Consider the following 23,366-nt stretch of genomic DNA (forward strand, 5'->3'; position numbering starts at 1 on the left):
TATACAGGTGTTTGGAAGAGCAAAAGGAAGGCACAGTGAAAGGATTTTTTCCTGAACACTAATAATTTAAGCAACTAATTCACATCTTTCATTGCTACACTTTTCAGAATATATAGTACTGACTTCAGGCACAGACTGCTTTCAATTTGAAAGGTGTAATTGGTTACACATTGAAATAGCATTTTCTGAAGTACTAAACAGATTAGGAAAAAAGATTAAACGACTGACATAAACCGGTAACTTACTGGTAGAGGGAAGAAGATGAACCATGTTATGAGTTGCACTGAACTCAAGACAGGCAATCAAATTTTGAGTCACAATTTATCCAAGCATGAAGTACATGTCATCTTTCCAGAGCATTGAGAAAATAGTCTTTCATTAGGATGATTACTAGTGCTACAGATCTCACGTTTTCTTGTCCTCCGATAATAGATACGAAATATTTATAAGCCACTTTCGACAAGCAGCTGTAGTGAATTTGGTGAGGATACGGACAAAAGTCTACACAGTTTAGAGGCCACGGTGGTTAACAATGTGACGGTTATGAGTGTAGTAATTTCCAATATAGATTTCGTTAATTCCAGAACAGGGCACAGTATCCCTTATCTTCCCCTATACATGTGAAAGGGCTTTTATATATACTTAACAGCAAAAAAACTGGCCAGGATAAATCACAGCCAGAGTTAAAATCTTGTACAGTATTGAAAGAAATGAGATGAAACATAACAGTTTTCCAATTTACATTTAACATATGTGGCAAAAAATTTACTTGGAATTATTATAAACCTTATCAAGTAAATGGAATACAATGTTATTTTCTAGAAATAACTGAATAAATAGAAGTGTGTGTACAGGAGGGCCTCTGCAAGTGAACGACCCATGCCTAGACACGTCCCTACTATAAATATTTAAACATATCCCTCAGTTTTTAGAACATACATTAACTTCCCATTGCAGGTCTTATGATATAACCAAATGTCACATGTTGTGGCCTCTTGAGCATTCAAAATATTCAAAGGCAGTGACCACTTTTAATTTCTTTTCAAATTAAACAAATTATTATAGCAAGGAAAAAAAAAAAAAAGATTTATCTGAGGCGGTAATTACAACCTGTCATATGAAGCACTAAGTTATGAAGACACTATATATATTGGCCACTCCCACGGTCATCAATTTCTTGCTACTCTTATATCTTTCCCATATCTATAATTCTTGGAAGCAGATGTACAGGTTGCGGCTGGTGTTGAGAAATGGGGACGGACAGGCAGACAGACCTTTTTGTGGCATATAAAGAAAGGAAATCTCCTTCAATTACGCACACTATTACAAGTCATTTTTACTTTTATAAGTAGTACTGCACACTCTCTAATATGAGTGGCTCATGTGTGACAAGGGGAGTAACTGAAATTTCACCTCTGCACAAATTTTTTACTGACACATTTACTCTTCATCCCTCTTTCGATCCGTGACTAAATTCATTTCTAATAGTGGCTCTCTTTCTATTTTATGTAATTTTTATTATTGGTCTGTGTTGTGTTTCATTTTCTAGTACTGATAAATTACATCAAGACAATATCAAGCAATGAAAAACTTATCAAACTGCTCTTTCCTGGAATATTAAATGGTCACTTGTGGCATATACAATACGACTAACTTCTGCAGCAACTTATATCCGTAACATGTTTAGCTTGTTGAACAACAAGTCATTTACAATATCCATATCAAAGCCAAATAAATTATAGAAATATACACTAGTATTCAATTTAAAAACAGATCCTCACTTCACCTGCAATAAGAACCTGTGTACAGTCATAAATTTGTTTGATGTAATTATGAATATGCACACACAATATCCGTACTAAATGCTTATCTAAATGAAAGGCTTGAAATCCCAATAACACGCCAGAAAATTTTAAAAACAGCTGTGCTGAAACAATTGAATTGAATACAGAGTTAAGTAGAATAATATTGTCTGAAGGTTGTGCTCAGTGCTACTACATAGCCAAAACATCCAAAATAATTGACCATTGCTACTGTTGTGTTCTGCTATTTCTGTCTTGGTTCATATTCTGGAAGCATCAACTCACCAACAGGTTATATGAGTGATTGCAAACTTGTTGCAAATTATTATTTCACAAAATCACTTCACTTCAAATTTGTATCTACACTGCGACACATTCCTTATCCAGTGGCAGCAATCATTGCAAGTAAATACAAAATCACACAAATTCTACTATAATAACAGAGCAGACTCCAATTTGCACAGTACACATGGCAATAGAACAATAACTACTCTTTTACTAAATAGTTTATATTTTGGGCTGTGGTTTAATTTGATACAGATGAGATCAACAGAGGTATCTGCAGTAGAAGATTTATTGAAGAATAGTTATGAATGACACACTTCCAAATTTACCATTACTAACAATACTGAACACATAGTTGGTGTTTTAAAATAAAAACTGAAGATAATACCACAGAAGGTAGTCACTGCATCTTTAATTGCTGGAAACAGCAATATGGCTGCTGTAGAAAGGCAGCATTTTATCACATAAGAAATAAGTGATCTCGTTTTATAACTTAGCGAAGAATACAGTCGAAATCACGTTATATGGGTCATCTTCATATATAACACCAGAACACAGGTCTACTGCTACACCACACATCAGATGATATCACCGGTAGTAACAGTCCTGTATTTTAGTGTCACATTTGAGGATGGCCCAATTTGGTCGAAGCCACTCATAACAGTTACTAAAACTTCATCTAGGCAGCTTTCTTCATTATCAGTTTCTGCTACAGTTGTGGAAAAAAGTATATGAAGGAAAAAGTATGCAAAGGTGAAGGATGTAGTAACTATTTCAGAATGTTAGGTAAAAAAAAAGTTACATATAACTGAAAATTCATCCCTTCCAATAGAGAAGCTGTATTAGTCAATGAAGCCAGAGCTTACATGGGGTAGGTTATGTGCTAGTCACATGACTCAGTGGGTGTAATAAACGGTGCACGAAGGCCTGACAAGGCGTTAGATCAGTTGCTCAACATAAAGCAAGAGAATTGTAGACTAAAGCCTTCGTGAATGAACTGGTTAATGGATTTTGAACTCTGATAGTACTAGCTCAGATGAGATGAGAATTTATCACATATGACTGCAGCTACGAGTGGTCAGTGGTGAAACTTCAAGAACTTCAGATTCTGAATGTTCACAATTTTTAATGAGAATTTTAAAAATGCTTTTGATTCCATGAAGTTATCTTGGTAAGCCACATGTTTTGTAATTCTCTTAATAACAGTCTATAATTTTGGTTCTGACAGTCATTTCCAAAAAGTCAACTATAGGCTAACTCACTACTGTTCACTGCTTAAAAGTTGAGAACTGATGTTGCACAACATCTTCTCATTTGGTTTAGTATTCACTATACTATCAAATCCTTTATAGTATCTTAAAGTGCTGACATGCAAATATATTTGTTTGCTCTTATTTTTAACTGCCAAATGAATTGCAAAATGCAAACTACAATCACAGTTCAATGTCTTACATATGTCATTAGAGCCCACTAGGGAGAAAATAGGAGCAGGAATGGGCAATATCAGTTTAAGGAAACTTACTTTTTCCATTTTCATTTATGTGTCTACCAGAAACAGTTTAAAAATCCATGAAAAACTAGAATGTTCAACCAGAAAAATGCTTGAAGACCTGAACAATTTAGAAAGGGATTCACTTTTAAACTGATTAGCTGAACTGAAGTTCGTTATGCAATTATAGCAGGCCATAAGTTAAAACTCTCCATAGGAGAAAGATTGCCAAAATATATGACAGCACTTTGTTATTAATCTGCTAATTATATTTTGTTATTCGAGTTTTACAGTATTCTGCTAATTTCACGCATTATTTCAGGTGAATATAAATACTTTTAAGTATGTTTTTTCAAAAATGAGCCAGTGCCTGGATACTGATCACTATGCAAACACTTTGTTTCCATTAACCATCAGGTACATTATTTATGAGCAGTGCACTAATATGTGCTTATATTAATGATAAAGAAACTATTACTAGTATTGCTATTACTAATACTACTATGACTATTTGACGGTGTCCATGGTGGTGATCAATACAATCTAATATCTACGGGAAAAACCTGCAATTTTTGGTTTTTACACGCATCTAAGTTTAAAACTTTTCAAAATATTTTCTTTAACAATTCTCTCTTAAAAATATGGTGCTCTGTAAACAAACAAAGACACACACACACACACACACACACACACACACACACACACACTTTTTCTGAAACAAATCTTCTCTTCAGTTATTCACCATGCAGTGTTATGACGCTTTTGTAGTAGGTTATAATTGTGTATCGACTGAGACTTCAAGTTAAGCATCTGATTGTGTGTCAAACTGACATGGGGTCATTAGAATTCAATGGGTTAGTTCATAGCAATAATTATTACAATCACTGGCACATTAACTGTGCACAGTTATAAGGGCCTTCTATTGAGTATTTTTGAGATTCAAGCTCATCTAAAAGGCCTCACAGTCTTAGGTCCACCACACCGTTAGATTTGCAAGAAGTAACACACAAGATGAACAGAAATTGTGAAACAATATCTGGAGACCTCACATAACAACATGCTCATTATGTCACACTGTCACAGACATGATGTACAGACAGAACCTGTTAGGTTACTAATACCATCTTCAGACATTGCATAATGGTAGAGTTGACAGATGAACATGGAGAGATGGAATTAACAAAGAGAACACACAGCAGCAGCCATCATCAATGGGCACTGATAGCCACACACAAACGTTTGACGCAAGTCTGCAGTCCTTGGGGTTAGGAATTCACATTTCTGGAAGCTAATGAGACCTTATTTCTGTGATTATGTACAAATTATGCACAGGTTTCTGACTGACAACTTATGTCAACAGTTTTTCTCAAATATGGGAATAATTTTCATGATTGTAATGAAATTCAGATTTCCTCTCCATTCATAGCCAACTGGTAAATGTGGAAAACCCCACCCACACAACTACAATTTTTAATTTAAAGACAATGAATCATGAATGTTAGATTGAGTCCACATTTGGTGTTAGTTCAAGACACAATTTTGGCCCCTCTCTCTCTCTCTCTCTCTCTCTCTCTCTCTCTCTCACACACACACACACACACACACACACACACACACACACAGAGAGAGAGAGAGAGAGAGACAGACAGACAGAGAGAGAGAGAGAGAGAGAGAGAGAGAGAGAGAGAGAGAAGGAGGGGGTGGATGAGAGAGATTTAGCTGAGGTACTGGAACTGTTTCCTATTACTACTTATGTCAGGTGATCTGTGCCTTATTTCATTTTCAAATCAAAATAATTCAACTGATGTCCGGGGACTATTTCTCTGAGCAAGATCTACAACCATCCAAGCCACATCATTCAGCATATTACCCTATTTTCAATGACATAAATTTCTCTTAAATCTATATTGCCATTTCAGAAAGGCCAAAATATTTTTCTGTAGTATGTTAACACAAAAGTTCATTTTATCACAGAAATTAATATACAGGAAAGTGGACATAACTACAACATGTTGAGAAAAAAGTAATATTGATGATATTAATGACAATAATATGGCACTGTGACATTTGCTACATCAAGTGATAACTTAATAATAATTGAGAAATTGCATGGTTTATTCATCTCATTGTATGTTTGATGGGGCAATACAATATGTATAATTTCGTCCATTGAATATCTTGGCTTCCAAATACCGTACCTCAGTACTGAAGCAGTCTGTTACTATTATAGGAATTTATTGACTGAAAATGTAGAAACCTAACTATTATACATTTTGTTCTTTTAAGGTATTGCTGAGAGCCCATAAATGGTATTATTTTACTTTTTCTGTAAGACATGTCCAAGCATAATCGTTGTCTGAATAGACAATATGAGGATGGAAGTGGAGCAAATTTAAGACGGGAAACGCTAATTTCATGCATCACATGGCAAAGTCATGACATGCCTTTAAAAAAAGTGCTATCATTGGTTAGGACACATGAAAGTGAGTTAGAGTGGGGAGCTGGTGGAGGAAACATTTTCGATTAGATAGTATATTGGGACTGTTTTTGGGCTTGACAATTCTTTCATAATAGTTCCAATACAGTGATTATTTCTAGACTGCGTAGAATTTCCAATAACTTTCCATCTTCATGGCTATCAGTTATTATAGTCACAAAATAACATATTATAATTCAATACACTGATTTTTTAAATATAGTGCAGCTTTCTTGTCTTATTCAATTACACGGTTTGGTACTTTTAAAACGCTCAGTTTCTAATTGAAACTGAAATTTTTGAGAAGCAAAGTTAAAAAAACTTATTATGGTAGAATGCTCCACTGATGAATGATCATTAGGGATCAATCACAAGCTGTGGTTACAAAGTATGGAAACAGAACTCATCTTGGCACTGGCCTTAAATGATTTAAGGAGAGTGTTGACAACTTAAATTTGGGTGACCTGACTCACTCTCATGCACCATATCATACAATGAACATGAATTAACCAATAAAAATAAAGACTTGACATATATCCAGAAGGGAAACTGAAAACACAAGAGCAAAGAGTAATGCTATATCTGCATATTATAACTAACATCTGTTACTGCAGTACCTTTAACATAATCAATCAACTCTTGCAAAAATACTTTCCTAACAAACAAAGGCAACTGCAGAAAATTGCCGCCCCCCCCCCTCCCCCCTGGACAACAACCATGACTGCAATATTAATGAAATAGATACTGTGCATTAAATTATGATGAATGCCAATGGCAAATTTCAACTTTATCTTGTCACTTTTACAACAGAATAACTGAATTTGTAACCACAAAATACAGCTCATAGATTTAAAATTTAAAGTAATCCAATTCTCTGTTCAGTGTGTTCTATTCATTGCTCACATGTTTGTTTTAAGTCATACAAACTCTAATCTTTTTACAACAATATTTTGCAGCAAGTTACAAAATTTATCTTCTGGTGTCTTCTTAGAAGCACAGTAGATTTAACTAGTCTTTACAAAACGCTGGAGAAATATTCCAATTGTACAACACAATTAGTTCTGAACACATTTTTTTCCTTGTTAACCTTATAGGAACTAAGAAATTTTGGATTAGGCACATCATTAAGTCCTATCACACACCATATAACTAGCTAGAAATCCTTATAAAACTGCTAAATACTGCTGTAAATTGTAATCAACTTCACAAGGAGGAGTAGCAGAGAAAATGTGCACCTCCTACAGGGTTACCTTCTACTCAAGTCATGGCAAATGCAAAAAAGTAACAAGTTGAGATTCTCATTATTGCAATAACATGCAACTTGTCTGACGAATCATTACCATTAGCATCACTGGGAACTAAATGTGTGATTTAAAAATGGAGGAGAAGTCATGTTTTGAGAGCTGAAAGTACAGTCTACAGGGTTCAGTACAGCATCTCAGAACTCTCTCTAGCAATAGCACTGTATAGCATGTGTATTAGTATGTAATTTTTTGGTGTTAGTTGTCTTACAACTATACATTATTTATGCTAGTTTTTCATCTGGTGTCCTTCTTTTGAAACAGAATTCATTTACAGCCCTCCCCCACCTTCAACACTCACATTTTCATGCCAACAAAATCTAGCACCATCATTGGTCAATGGTTGTCAAACAAGTTATGACTATCCACAGTCCTCTGTCATCAACGGTTAATTTTCTGTCATAATTTTTGCACATTTACAATCATATAAAAATTTAAAGTATACACAAAAACACATTAAAGACATTAATACAATATTGCAACTAAAGGAACTTCATCAACTGACAGAGTCAAACATCTGTTCAGAAAAGAGGTAACAATTCTAGATTAAAAACATAAAATTAGTTTTAAATGTTTCATCTAGATAATCATCGTCTGTTATCTTAAATCAATTTTCTGAAAATATCTCTGCAGAGATTTTGTGAATATGTGTTTCACTTTACCACAGTTTGATGATGACGCTAGTTCCAAGTAGTTCTTAATGGGTAAATAAAGATTTGTGTGAGGATCTGTCCCCAGCTGATACTGAAAAATAAAAATACAGAAATATCAGTGTGTCTGTCTAATTTTTTCATGATCTTGACTAAGCTTGATCTCATTCAAACAGCAGTAATGAAACCTGCATTTCAGTTGTCTATTAAAATGTGTGGTACTCCTTTCAAACTATTCATATTAATCATATAGATAAAGTATACACAAACTTGAAAATTGTAAAATTAAATTTGCACACACACAAATAAGTTTCAAAAGTAACTTATACTATCAGTGAAAGCTGAAATCCAATCACTATGAAAATAATAAAATAGTTTATGGTGCCTACGTTTTTATAATCGCAAGCTTCCTCACAGATAATCTTAGCGAAAAAATGTGCCAGAAGGTTATGGTGAGACATAAAGGCAATATGAAGAGAAGAAGAGCAAGTTCAGTGTTGGACACTGTTCCATGCAAAACACAGTAAGCAACACAATTTGACAAAATGGTGACCGTACAAATCCGGGAAAGCTTTTAAACCATGACTGGGTAGAATTAAATTTTTGGATTAGTTTTGAGAAGCTGTTTCGAAATATCGATAATTCAATTTCTAGTCCAGACACCAAGTTTTTCCTAAAAAGTTAAAAAAAATCTTTGATCAAACTCAACAAGAATGTTTACACGAGTGGTAGCTATGAGGTGCACTCTACCATTCATGAATTTCTTGGACATCATATTTCTAGAAAGAAAGAGAAGTGAGGTGATTGCCAAGAATTTTTAGAGTTAACTTGGGGCATTCCAAAGAACAGGAGATTGTTTTGCATGCCAGGAGCTGTAACTCGTATAAGATAGATGACAAAGGCAGTTTTCACATCCACAATCATGTTTGGTTTTAAGAGGAATATGCATTTTTCTTGCTTGAAAGTATGTACAAATCTGACTTCTGTCACTATAATCAATTCAAGCCCCCTTTGAAATAATTCCATATTAACTGGTCATCTTTAATCTTGATTTGAAATCAGTAACACTGCTGCAAAAATTTTTTCAGCCATCTCTACATAATTCCTGAAACTGACTCTATCCTTATTTTATGATTTTGTTTGAATAGTAGTTAAGGCAAATATGATGAAAATTTTGATGCAAGCAGACAGAGATGAAGAAGAGGAAGAAGAAAAATCAGTGAGATAAATTGTGCATGAAAGATATTTTCATTCCCTTACAAACACGAGTCCTAATTTTTGTATCTCTTAGTATGAAAAAATTTCTTCAGATAACATATCGACAGTAAATTAATCGACAAAGTCCCTATGACATACATGGGCAATTCTGGTTACAATACAAAAATTGAAAAACGTCCAGAAAATGTTAGTTGTGTGTAGCACGACACATCAAACCGATCATGGATCATTCTCACAAGCAAAGAAACTGAGAATCAACTTATTTTGCAGATCATTGCTGGTGAGTATAAAAATACTCCATGGCTACTAAATCCTTTCTTATGACAAAATTATGTCCAAATTCTATTCCCTTACATCATGTTTTGATTCAACATAAGATAGTCATTTTGCTGAATTTGTGTGCATTATTAGAAGAAAAAAAAAATTCTTAAAATTTTAACACTTTTCAGGAAATTCTGTAAAATATTTTTTTGGGAACTTTGATTTACAATAATGATTTTAACAAGTGCATTGTGTGTGTCCACAAATTTCTCTTTGAGTAAAAAAAAGAAATTGTGGAGATGGAAGGAATATACAACTTTTGAACAGTTATATGTAGGGCTAGACTATTTTCAAACTTCTAGGCATTTCTTACCGAGTACATGTTTTGTGCTGTTTTCTGTTGTTGAATGGAAAATATTAAGGGGTAAGACCCCAGCAACATTTTACTTTTTGGAAAATTACCTGTACCTATGGACCATTCGGGTATGCAGTCTCTATCAACAAACTTGGTCACTGGGTTGTGTTACGGGACCACTTTTTCAGAAATGGTCGCATAGCATAAGTAAAATAATAATGAAAGACCCATTTAATCAGAATATTTAATCACTGCCAAGTAATATGATACGTAACGGTACAAGTGATTGTCAGTAACTGAGTAATGTAACATTACTCTTCATTTACTCTTTGATTCTGATTTGCATGCCTCATATAAATCATAGTATTTTGAAAGAACATGTAAGTTGTTGCAGAAGCACCCAGGCTGCCAAGGTAGTAAAGTAAAGTAGGCTGCCATCCTTGGAGTAGTTTTCGCAGAAGGATGCACCAAGAGAGGCACAAATCAGTGGTTCACAGGCCACTGGACAGCCTTTTGTAATGTCACCCTGGGGCATCTGTAGTACGTTAGACAATCACAGATAAGATACCCCATGGTGGCAGCAGTCAGCAGCCAGCACCCACAGAATCAGAATGTATAGATGAAAGTAAGTGTAAAAATTATGTAATGAAAGGCCTGAATGCTGGACCTCATGTTTAAACTTACCATTAGACCATAACCACTTACAGCACAGGACTGCACGAGTAGAAAAATGGCTCTACTTCTACAAACTGTTACAGCCTTCAGAGTTGGCAGTTTGTACATATTGCTGGACTTAGCAATATTTACTATCAAATTATGTGGCTGACTAAGTTAATTACTGCAATGGCCGGTAAATGACCAGGTTTTTTCTATCTTCAAGACTGTGCTATAGAATAGCATTTGGCTGGTTGCGTGTCTGTCTGTCTACCTTGTGTACCTTCTTTTAGAGACTCATCGGGAAACAACACACACACACACACACACACACACACACACACACACACACACACACACACACCTATTTTTTCAAGATATTTGTTTTTGTTTAGTTTTATGTCATCTTTTTTGAAAGTGTCCTTGCTTACAAGCTAAGAACTATATTACTTTAGTTAAAATTTGCAGTATTTTTTAGTGTGGGGCAACATCTTAATTTCCGCTTTACCTTACTTTTGCCGCTGTCAAGCTCAAAATTTAACTTAATAATATGTTGCACTATCTGGGCATTTATTGCACTCTTCATAATGTTATGGAAAATCACCGCTTCCACCTCGTACAACAGCAGCTATTCACAAGCATTTACTGATCTACATGAAAATTCCAATTTAAATTTGATTTACCTTTGTCATTACACATTCGCGGCTTGGTTGATTCAAATTTACACTTTGTTTTGTTGTTTTTGTCATTTCACTATTACTCCATATTTCTGAATACTTGGTTTTATTGTTATAAATATTTGGAACTTACTTCTTCCATTGCAGTATAGAGTGCATGGAAAGGTGGTTGTTTCTCAGAGTGAAAGCTCCCTCGACTTCCATGCAGTACAGCAACACCTTCCTTATCAGCACTATGGCACACACTCATGTACATACAGTGATCTGGACGATAATTATACCGACATGGGTATACGTACAGTTTATCTGGAAAATACATATGCAAAGCGATAATTAATTAACAATAAGAGGATAAATAATTTTAGTAAAATATACAAAAATCTTTTAGATACTGTTGTGAATTTCATATATTTTTATATACATATGCACCAACAAAAGATAAAAATACAACTCAGAAAGACCACATAGAAATTTTTTGGCAAATTGTGTCACATACCTTAGATCATATTTCACTGAAAAACACAGTAATACTACTTGTAGATTTTAAAGCATAATTTGGCAAAGAACGAGCACAAATCCTTAGCAGGAAAACTCCATGCACATATGGAAAAAGACCAACGTCTGTGCAGACCCCATAACATAGTATGAGGGTTGTTTTTCAAGTAAGGGCCGTTCGCATGTATAGTCCCGTAGTTCGTGCGGACGCCGCAACAAGCCACAGCGCCACTTGCCGGCATCCTTCCCGTTCACACTGATGCAAATTGCAGCTCTGTAGCTGACGTGTACGCATCGCTATGCTACTTTATAATGTTTACGATTATTGAATCGCCCGCCGCGTGTGAGATACGGTCAGTGATACGTTTTTTGACCGTGAGAAGCCTATCAGCAGCAGAAATTCATCATCAGTTAACAGAAGTTTATGGCTTGAATGCAATGAGTAAAGGTAAAGTGCGTCAATGGGTTAGAGAGTTTAAAAATGGCCATCAAAACGTCCATGAAGAAGAACGTTCAGGCCGGCCCTCTGTGATCACTGATGATTTGGTGGCTGCAGTCGAAACAAAGGTTCCTGAGGACAGAAGATTCACAATTTCCACTCTTTCTTTGGAATTTCCACAAGTTTCAAGATCGGTTTTGTACAATATTGTGTCTGAAAACCTAAACTTTAAGAAACTGTGTTCTCGGTGGGTACCCAGGCTCCTCACAGAGGACCACAAAGGGAAGAGATTTGCCACTTCATTGGACTTTTTGATTCGTTACGAGGAAGAAGGGGATGACATGTTGAGTCAAATTGTCACTGGAGATGAAACATGGGTATCGCATATCACTCCCAAAAGCAAGCGACAATCGATGGAATGGCAACACACAACCTCAACCTCACCCGTCAAGGTCAAACCCAAACAGATGCTGTCAAAGCGCAAGATAATGGCAACTATGTTCTGGGACCGGCGTGGTGTTTTGCTAGTGGACTTTATGCCACGAGGAATGACAATCGACTCAGATGCCAACTGTGCAACTCTAAAGAAGCTCCGCAGAGCAATTCAAAACAAAAGGCGCGGCATGCTGACAAAAGGAGTTTTGCTCCTGCACGATAACGCTAGGCCTAACACCTCTCAAAAGACTCAGGATTTGATTGATTCTTTTGGCTGGGAAGTTTTGGACCATGCACCATACAGCCCCGACCTTGCTCCTAGCGATTTTCACCTTTTCCGGTACTTGAAACACCATCTTAGCGGGCAGCGCTTCAATGACGACGATGAAGTGACAGCGGCCGTGACCTCTTGGCTGTCGGAGCAGGCAGCCGAATTCTTTGAAGAGGGAATTAAAAACTTAGTTGTACGGTATGACAAGTGATTAAATAAACAAGGCAACTATGTAGAAAAATAGGTAAAAGTGTGTAGAATCAGAAAATAAAAGTTTTTTTACAAGAGTATTTGTATCTTTTTTAAAAATAAAAACGACCCTTACCTAAAAAACAACCCTCGCACTTACATCTACATTCTTTCAAGAACTTCCTAGAAAACTTACTACATAGGTATCACCCAAATATTAAATCACAAAATGACGCCAGCTGGTATTTTCTGTGCCCTATTTAAGCCATTTGACTGTGTGAACCACAATATCATCCTAGATAAACTGAGGTTTTATGGAAATGATGATAAAGCCAACCAATGGATTATATCATACCTAACTAAAAGAATGCAAGACATTTTACGTAGTCGTTCAAGCAATGTAATCTGGGGAGTAATTACATATGGAATTTCCTGAGGCTCAGCCTTTGGTCTACCATTGTTCCTCATGTATGTAGACTATCTTCCATTTGACATACAACAAGCAGAATTAGTTCTTTTTGTGGATGACACTGTTGGTGTAATCAATCCAAGCATATGTACAGCAACACAAGATACGGCAAACAAAGTGCTTAAAAATTTCATTGACTGGTTTTTTGCAGTCTCACTTTCAGTTTTAAAAAGAGCACCATACTCAGTTCTGCACATCTAGAAGTACTACACCAGTGGCAAGAGTAACACACAGTGAGGAAATAATAAACAGAGTAGAATCTTCCAAATTTTTGTGTGTCCATGCTGATGAGGATGTAACCTGAAAAAAGTATGTTTTAGAACTCCTAAAACAATGTAGTTCAGCCATATTTGTGCTTAGAAGCATTGAAAATATTGGGGTAAGACAGATCAGCAAGTTGACATATTTTGCAAACTTTCATTCAATAATGTCATATGGAATAATGAAAGAATGTCTTCATTGCTCAACAACATGCTATAAGAGTAATATGTGGTGTTCATCCATGATCATCTTGCAGACATCTGTTTAAGGAGTTTGACATCTACATCTACATCTACATTTATACTCTGCAAGCCACCCAACGGTGTGTGGCGGAGGGCACTTTACGTGCCACTGTCATTACCTCCCTTTCCTGTTGCAGTTCGCGGGAAGAACGACTGTCTGAAAGCCTCCGTGCGCGCTCTAATCTCTCTAGTTTTACATTCGTGATCTCCTTGGGAGGTATAAGTAGGGGGAAGCAATATATTCAATACCTCATCCAGAAACGCACCCTCTCGAAACCCGGCGAGCACGCTACACCGCGATGCAGAGCGCCTCTCTTGCAGAGTCTGCCACTTGAGTTAGTTGAACATCTCCGTAACGCTATCACGGTTACCAAATAACTTGCCGCTCTTCTTTGGATCTTCTCTATCTCCTCCGTCAACCCAATCTGGTACGGATCCCACACTGATGAGCAATACTCAAGTATAGGTCAAACAAGTGTTTTGTAAGCCACCTCCTTTGTTGATGGACTACATTTTCTAAGGACTCTCCCAATGAATCTCAACCTGGTACCCGTCTTACCAACAATTAATTTTATATGTTCATTCCACTTCAAATCGTTCCGCATGCATACTCCCACATATTTTACAGAAGTGACTGCTACCAGTGTTTGTTCCGCTATCATATAATCATACAATAAAGGATCCTTCTTTCTATGTATTCGCAATACATTACATTTGTCTATGTTAAGGGTCAGTTGCCACTCCCTGCACCAAGTGCCTATCCGCTGCAGATCTTCCTGCATTTCGCTACAATTTTCTAATGCTGCAACTTCTATGTATACTACAGCATCATGCGCGAAAAGCCGCATGGAACTTCCGACACTATCTACTAGGTCATTTATATATATTGTGGAAAGCAATGGTCCCATAACACTCCCCTGTGGCACGCCGAAGGTTACTTTAACGTCTGTAGACGCCTCTCCATTGATAACAACATGCTGTGTTCTGTTTGCTAAAAACTCTTCAATCCAGCCACACAGCTGGTCCGATATTCCGTAGGCTCTTACTTTGTTTATCAGGCGACAGTGCAGAACTGTATCTAACGCCTTCCGGAAGTCAAGAAAAATAGCGTCTACCTGGGAGCCTGTATCTAATATTTTCTGGGTCTCATGAACAAATAAAGCGAGTTGGGTCTCACACGATCGCTGTTTCCGGAATCCATGTTGATTCCTACATAGTAGATTCTGGGTTTCCAAAAACGACATGATACTCGAGCAAAAAACATGTTCTAAAATTCTACAACAGATCGACGTCAGAGATATAGGTCTATAGTTTTGCGCATCTGCTCGATGACCCTTCTTGAAGACTGGGACTACCTGTCCTCTTTTCCAATCATTTGGAACCTTCCGTTCCTCTAGAGACTTGCGGTACACGGCTGTTAGAAGGGGGGCAAGTTCTTTCGCGTACTCTGTGTAGAATCGAACTGGCATCCCGTCAGGTCCAGTGGACTTTACTCTGTTGAGTGATTCCAGTTGTTTTTCTATTCCTTGGACACTTATTTCGATGTCAGCTATTTTTTCGTTTGTGCGAGGATTTAGAGAAGGAACTGCAGTGCGGTCTTCCTCTGTGAAACAGCTTTGGAAAAAGGTGTTTAGTATTTCAGCTTTACGCGTGTCAACCTCTGTTTCAATGCCTTCATCATCCCGGAGTGTCTGGATATGCTGTTTCGAGCCACTTACTGATTTAACGTAAGACCAGAACTTCCTAGGATTTTCTGTCATTGTGACTACTGCTTCACTGTATGTTTATTCCCTCACCAAGTTCGTTGTAAATAATCCCTTGCAGTTCGCAATGGACAATCATGTACATAACTACAATACCAGAAGGAAAAATGCCATTCATTACTTCACACTAATGTTGTCTTTAGCACAAAAAGGGGTGCACAATGTCACAACTAAAATATTTGACCACTTACCCAATGATATAAAACGTCTGACTACAGCAAAGTAAAATTTGGAAACAAAACCAAAAAAGCTTCTCCTTGACAATTCCTATTCCGTAGAAGAATTTCTATCATTGTAATGTATAAAAGGAAGTGGGTAGGAATTACTAACATCTGTAGATTTAATAATAATAATAATAATAATAAACAAAAATTCATAGATGTTCAGCATGTAGCCACATTTACAAATTAATTTATGATGTAAATGTAAAATGACACATCCCACATCATTTATCATGCAAATTATCCATTGAACATGAAACAAAGTAAGTAACAAAACTAACTCATTCACCAAATCCAATTTGTAGGGGAAAAAATTTAATCACGTTGCTATCAATAGACACTGTGCAATGGAGGTACTCAATGTACAAATTGCTGAGAGTACCAATTTAGATTCAGGCCACTATCTACCTATCATTAAATTCAAAGTAAGATAAGTATTTAGAAAAAGGAACCAATACCAACCAAAAAAGTTTGATATACAGAAATTGTCTACAGCATACCTAAATTGTAATATTGTCCATTTTAAGGACTGGAGGTAGGAGTTGTTAAGATAACTGTTATAAATATTTTAGCATACAGCCACTAATATTAAGAACATAATCCTCAATGATGAGTTTCTTGAGTCAAGCTCCCATCATTATCTGTCTAAGTTAATCCTACATGGACATGCCCTTCAAAAACAAACTAGGTCAAAATATAAAACAAATAAAATTATATGTACATGAAGTCTTTGTCTTACTTTAAAAATGGCAACACCAGATTCTCTGCTCCTCTTATCCACATTACTGCCCATCCACCAACGTGTTCCTTCTACAGAGTGATAAGCGTATGTCACATACGCCGCCTCTCCATGCACCACTAGTTCATAAACATGTGGACAGTTCTGAGAGACTGCATTGAGTTATCAGCCATTCCATAACATTCCAAAGATGTTACGAAGGACATCGAGAGAGACCACACCAATGGTTATCTATCCAAAGTCATTCACATTCACTGTGCTAACATCAACCTTGAAAAAGGTTCAGAAGACACTGGAAAAGGTGTTACCATTGTTGCCAGTTTGTATATTAAGTACATCATCAACTTTAACCCGATAGATTGCTATTTCAAGTTGCTCAAGAAGTCAAGTTCCTTTCCTTTCTTATCTACATGTAAGTTCTCTTCTATGCCTTTCAGGGTGTGACTACTGTCATACATATACTTGGCAACCACCAATCTGCTGCAGTTGCCCAACATAAAAGCGTGCATTGTGTGACACGAAATATATACGTTCCTTTTCCCAATATTAGTGGTTCTATGCTAAAGAATTTATAACTAATACCTAAATGTTATGGTCAACTTCAAAAAGACATTATTCAGACGAAACTCAGGGTTGCCCCAACTTTCCAAAGATGAAATTCCCTGGTATTTTCCTGATTTTCAGATAAGTTTTAGCATTTTCCCCTGACACATTTTGAGATCTCTAGGGCAGGTAAAGACATAAATTGACAAAAAATGTAAGGACTTCGTATTTCTTCCTTGTGTGAGCAAACATCTTCAGTACTAACATCAACATCTTTTGTAATGAACTGTTTTCATATGGAGAGAGCAAGCCAAATGGTGTGTTTCATTAAGACCACTATTGTTGTTTTATTTCAGTAAAACAAAACACATTTGGTGACAAAAATACGCATTTCCGTGGAATTGCATAACAGATTTAAAATACCTTCACTCATTTCAGAAATAACGCCAGAAAAAAGTAGGCCTGTTGAAAGAAGTGTATAAGGCAGGGAACAGTTGTGTAAACCAACACTATAGGTGACCACCAGTAAAATGTTATGTCCCTGTGTCACATCTATTATTTTTACAGGTATTGCGGGATTTTTCTTTCGAGAAATATACGAGTACATAGTGTACAAACTGCCAGTGACTGCCACAATTTCCTTCCTCTTATCGTTAATACTTTCTAATATATAAATTACTTTTGAAGTGTCAAAATGTACCAGAATATATAAAATGTCTATAAAACATTGCAAAGATAATAGCTGAGCCGCAGATAGGCACATAGAAAAGACAATTACACACTCTCAGCTATATTTTTGGCCATGGCTTTTGTCAGAAAACAAGAGCATACAAACATTCACAAAGTCACTCATACATAACTTGTGCACAGATGACCACTGTCTCCAGCCGCTGTGTCAACAATCTCTGATAATCAGATCCAAACAAACCACTTCTCACACCTTCCTGCCTCTCATTGGCAACTGCTAGGCTAGTGCCTAAAAGTGGTGGCAGCACTGACAGCAAGCTGAGGGGAATGACAGGAAGGGGAGAAGAAGTAAGAATGAGGGTGTAGGGAAGCGACACAGGTACTCAGCTGTGCCAAGCCAGCAACGATGCACAACATCTCAGTAAACAAACCGTTTCATCTACTGAGACAAAAATGAAATTTTTTTATTCAAATTTCCCTGATACGTTTGAAATTCCCTGATATTCCCCCGATTTCCAGAACTTGCTCTTAAAAAGAAATGGAAACATGCCTGGTGGAATGATGACTGAGTTGAGTTAATTACAAAGAGGGAATGAGCTTAGAATATCTGGAATGCAAATGAAAATAAATCTCTAAATTAAATGTTTCCCTGAGACATTTAAGTCTCTTAAGTAAGCAGAAGAAATGAATCAAAATTTGTGCTGTGGCCAGGACGCAAACCCAGGTCATCTTGCTTGCTAGGCAGAAATGCTAACCGTTACACCGCCGCAGTACAATGGTCAACACTGCTGCACGATACGAACTGAAGTTTATGTTGAGGAGGGCACTCGACTTGGGTAGTTCGTGCAGCAATGTTGATCATTGTACTGTGGTGGTGTAATGGTTAGCATTTCTGCCTAGCAAACAAGAAGACCTGGGTTTGAGTCCCAGCTGCAGCACAAATTTTAATTCATTTATTCTGCTTCAGTCATTATCATAGCAAATGGAAATGATAAGAACAAGAAAGTTTGTAGAAGTCAGGAAACCTGGATCAAAGGATTTCAAAAAGATCAGTGTACAACCCATAAAAGATTAACTAACGAAGTCTTATTTCACACAGAACAACACAAGGAACTTTTATAAAACATTTAAAAATAGTTTAAAGAGGAACATAATGGTAAGTATATAATAAAACTAAGAGCTGCAGAATACTCGACGACTACTTCAAAGAACTACACAACTGTAATCTACCAAAATAATAATTTAATTTTGATAAGATAAACCAAATACAGCCCGACTCAAAGCCACCAGCAATGGAGGAAATCATAAAACAATTCAGGTTCACCGGAAGTCCCTTATTGCAGCTGATAACACGTCTGGATGTAGCATAGGATACCGCGTGCCTCCTAGTAAAACTAGAGAGGCATGTGAGTGGCAAAGATATTCCACTTACCTGAATGACATCACAGATGTGTACTGCGCATGTGTGGCAGCACTGCAGTGGCTAGGACCAGTTCAAGGTCACACTCACAGAGATGCGCTCACATGACCCACACACAGACCAGCACACTGATCAATGTCTTAAATGGATTTTTTTTAAAGAAGGGGAAAACAAAAATTCATGGGATAGAAGGAAGGGATCAGTATCTTTATTGATTCATTTTCTGTAGTAAAAAGTAAGATCTCCGTGAACTTTATTTTGGAACAGCTGCAGCTTTCTTTAATCCATACTGAGACAGCTTCATGTTCATTAATTTTTCTATGATTCCTGGTCCCTTCCTTCTATCCTATGGAAGGAAAAAAAACTAACCATTTAAGACTTTGATCAGTGTGCTGGTCTATGTGTGGGTCACGTTACTGCATCTCTGTGAGTGTGACCTCGAACTGGACTTAGGCACTGCAGTGTTGCCGCACATGTGCAGTACACGTCTGTGACGTCATTTGTGTGAATGGAATATATTTGCCACTCGCGTGCCTCTCTAGTTTTACTTGGAAACACATGGGATTTTATGCAATATCCGATCAAATTGTCGACTGCAATAAGGGACTTTCGGTGGACTGGCCGCGGAGTAGCTGCACGAGCAACAGCATAGGACCACTCACGGAGATGCCACGCTACAGGAGGTGGTTTAGGCATTCTCGTCAGATGGTCTATAAGGCAACTGATAACATAGAAATTAATACTAGCAATAATGTTAGGACTCAGGTTGTTTAAGATGGACCTTCTATGTTTTGTGGATGGAAAAAAAAGACCCCTTGTGGTCTCGTGGTAGCGTTCTCGCTTCCCGAGCACGGGGTCCCGGGTTCGATTTCCGATGGGGTCAGGGATTTTTCCTGCCTCGAGATGACTGGGTGTTGTTGTGTCATCTTCATCATCATAATTCATTCCCATTACGGTCGGAGGAAGGCAACGGCAAACCACCTCCATTAGGACCTTGCATAGTAAGGCGGTGCGGGTCTTCCGCATCGTTCCCCTACGCTCTGTAAAGAAGCATGGGACTTAATTTCCATTTCATAGAGGAATTTCCCTCTTGCCAGTGACCTATGATATCTTGTCCACAGCACTTTCAAAGAAAGCTAAAGGAATACTCAGCCCAAAACTATGAGAATATGAAGCAGGGTTTAGGAAGGTAGGTCTCGTGCAGAGTAAATACTAAATCTAAAGAACATAGTAGAAATGAGGAAAATCAGAAACTTGAAATATGTGATAACTTTTGTAGATTGTAAAAAAGGCCTATTACTCAACTGATAGAAATGCTGTAAACAACATTATAAAGGAATTTGGACTTGATAATGAAACAACAGAAATAATTAAAGGAACTTAACGAACACAGCATCCAATGTAAAATTTTTGGGGGAACTGTCAAAACCTTCTGAAATAAAATCAGCAGTAAGACAAGAAGAGGATTTGTGACCTCTACTTTGACACAATGGAGAAAATCCATCAATATTAAGTGTCTTCAAGTAGAAAGAAACCAACATAAAATCACCATAGACTGTCTAGCTTTTGCAAATGACGCTACATTAACTACTGACTCACTAGACACTGCCAAAGAGCAAATCGCTAAACAACAGAAACAAGCACACAATTTAGGACAAATATCATTTGAAAAAAATGCAGTTCACAACAAATATCAATGATGCCCCCGAAAGCCTTAAAAATCACAACAACACAGTATCTAAAACAAACTGTTTTAAATATCTACTAGAATGAATACAAGCAATATAAAAGAAAGAATAACAATAGAAAACACAGTGAATAAAATGGAAAGGACATTCCAAAAACTAACGCACTATCACACAGTGGTAAGGCTTGAAACAGTTTGTGCAACAAAAACACTTAAACAAGGTTTGAGGATCCTGAAACACTGGAAACATTTTGGAAGAAGAATTACAAGGAATATACTAGGACCCAAAAGTAACAGTAATACTGAATACAAATTAAGATCAGAGAGCTCTGTTTGAAAATGGAAACACTAAGTGATGACACACTCAAAGCATGAAGGAAGTCTGGGAGCAAGGAAAATTAAATACAAAGAAGAAAGTTGATTTATCTTAACCTCCAAAAGGCTTATTTGAACAAACAATATACGAACAATCAAACAATGAACTCGATATGATATGTCAGTAAAGCCAGCTATAAAATGAATTTTTTAAAATTTTTGGAATGTTTCTTTCCTCTTCAGAATATAATGAAGAAAGAGAAGAGAAAATAACATGCCACTAAAAACACTGGGTCAAAATGTGACAGGATGAAATAAAAATCTAGGATTGTATTTTATTAAATGACAAGTTTCTAAATTTGTGCATTTTAGGTTAAACAGGAAAGCTGCAAAAAATTATATAGTTTAACAGGACATTAAGAGTTTGGTAGAGAAAGAACTTACAGACCTATAAAACGGCATCACAAGGTGTGCTTTATTTTCTTGTAATCTGGTTGTTGCTGCCGTTGCATCTGAAGGGCAATCAACACAGTGGTCATCTGCACCCATACGCCAACTGTGTGAGCTAAATGGGGCTAGAGCACAAAACAATGACTAGATAGGTTGAGGAAGGTGAAGGATGCTGGGTAATGGGAACTGGAAGTTGGCAAGAAGGCAGTGAGGAGGAGGAGGAGGAGGAGGAGGAGGAGGAGGAGGAGGAGGAGGTGGTGGTATTCAGATGGTTTTACCTTGTATGTATCCAATAGATTTTACCAACTGTCAGAGTTGAGTGGAGAGGAGCCTCCTGTGTAGGTGTAGGAAACATGCAGTAAGGAGGCCAGAGTTGGTTGCGAAGTCTAACAGAAAGAAGAAGGTTCTGCTGCTAGGTAGTTCGCATGCTAGAGGTGTGGACCAGCAGAGCAGAAGTGTTGGGGAGTGAGTACCAGGTCACCAGCATTATGAAGCCTAGTGCAGGGTTGGCTCACAAGATCTGAAAGCATAGGGGAGTTATGTAGGAATTTTATGAAAGAAGATCAGATAGTGATTGTGGGTGGAGCAGGGAATAGTCTGGATAGGGATGGGGAATATGATGTAGGTGGTGACCTGGTAAAGATAGCTACTCAAACTGGTGGCAATAATGTGCATTTCGTGCAACTGTTTCAGCTTCATGATTGGCTTCATCTTAATGTACCTATTAGGTGTGTTAACACTGGGCTGGAGAAAGCACTGATGGCTGAGCACATGGGTCACATTGCAGTGGTGCCAGCTGAGTCTATCAGTAGATCGGTTTTCACCAAGAATGGCCTGCACCTCAATAGGTATTGGAAGGGAAGGCTGGCAAAGCTTATAGGTGATAGTGTAGGGAAGACGGTGGGATCACTCATGGAAAAATTCATGTAGTAATTGGTTTTAGAGTTGCACCTTTTTTAGATAGAAGTCAGCTGATACTTATACCTGCTTAAAGGAAGTCCCTCTAACTACGGAATCACCTTCAGAGGAGGTTGGGTATCTAAGTAGAGCACGAATTAGTATATTTCATCAAAATATAAGAGATATCAGAGATAAAGTTAGTGAACTGCTTAGAGATGTTGACTCTGACATTACTGGTATACTGGAGGACCACTTAAGTAATTTGACAACTCAGAGGCTTCCTTTACCATGATATAGAAAAGCTGGCTGTTTTACAAGGAGTTCCTTGTGGAATGGGGGAGTGGCCATGTATGTAAAAAAAAATTTATTCCATTTGAGTCCATAGATGTATAATGGCACTGCACCGAACTGATATTTGAATGTTGTGCTGGGGCAGTTGAATTTAGTGAAACTAAACTTCTAATTATTGTTTATATATAGGTCCCCTAACTCTGATTTCAGATCGTTTCTGCTCAAGCTAGAGAGGGTTCTTTGTTCACTTTATAGGAAGCACCAAAAATTAGTTATATATGGTGACTTCAATATTAATTTTGTATATGATTGTGCAAGAAAAAGGATGTTGGGAAAACTACAGTCTGCATCAGATCATATGAGTTTAGGAGATCTACCAAC

At 37.1% G+C, this 23,366-nt stretch overlaps 1 protein-coding gene across 2 annotated transcripts in view; it reads right to left on the reverse strand.

Moving 5' to 3' along the window:
* LOC126185153 (glucoside xylosyltransferase 1) overlaps nucleotides 1–23,366 on the reverse strand; it is a 172,996-nt gene that overhangs the window by 18,614 nt on the left and 131,016 nt on the right. For both annotated transcript variants that reach the window (XM_049928001.1, XM_049928002.1), the window contains exons 6-7: nucleotides 11,302–11,474; nucleotides 8,016–8,097 (exon numbers count right to left, since the gene is read on the reverse strand). In XM_049928001.1, coding sequence (XP_049783958.1) covers nucleotides 8,016–8,097; nucleotides 11,302–11,474 — 255 coding nt within the window. The remainder of the gene's footprint in view (nucleotides 1–8,015; nucleotides 8,098–11,301; nucleotides 11,475–23,366) is intronic.

Source organism: Schistocerca cancellata, chromosome 4 (genome assembly GCF_023864275.1).
Source record: "Schistocerca cancellata isolate TAMUIC-IGC-003103 chromosome 4, iqSchCanc2.1, whole genome shotgun sequence".
Classification (NCBI taxonomy): Eukaryota; Metazoa; Arthropoda; class Insecta; order Orthoptera; family Acrididae; genus Schistocerca; species Schistocerca cancellata.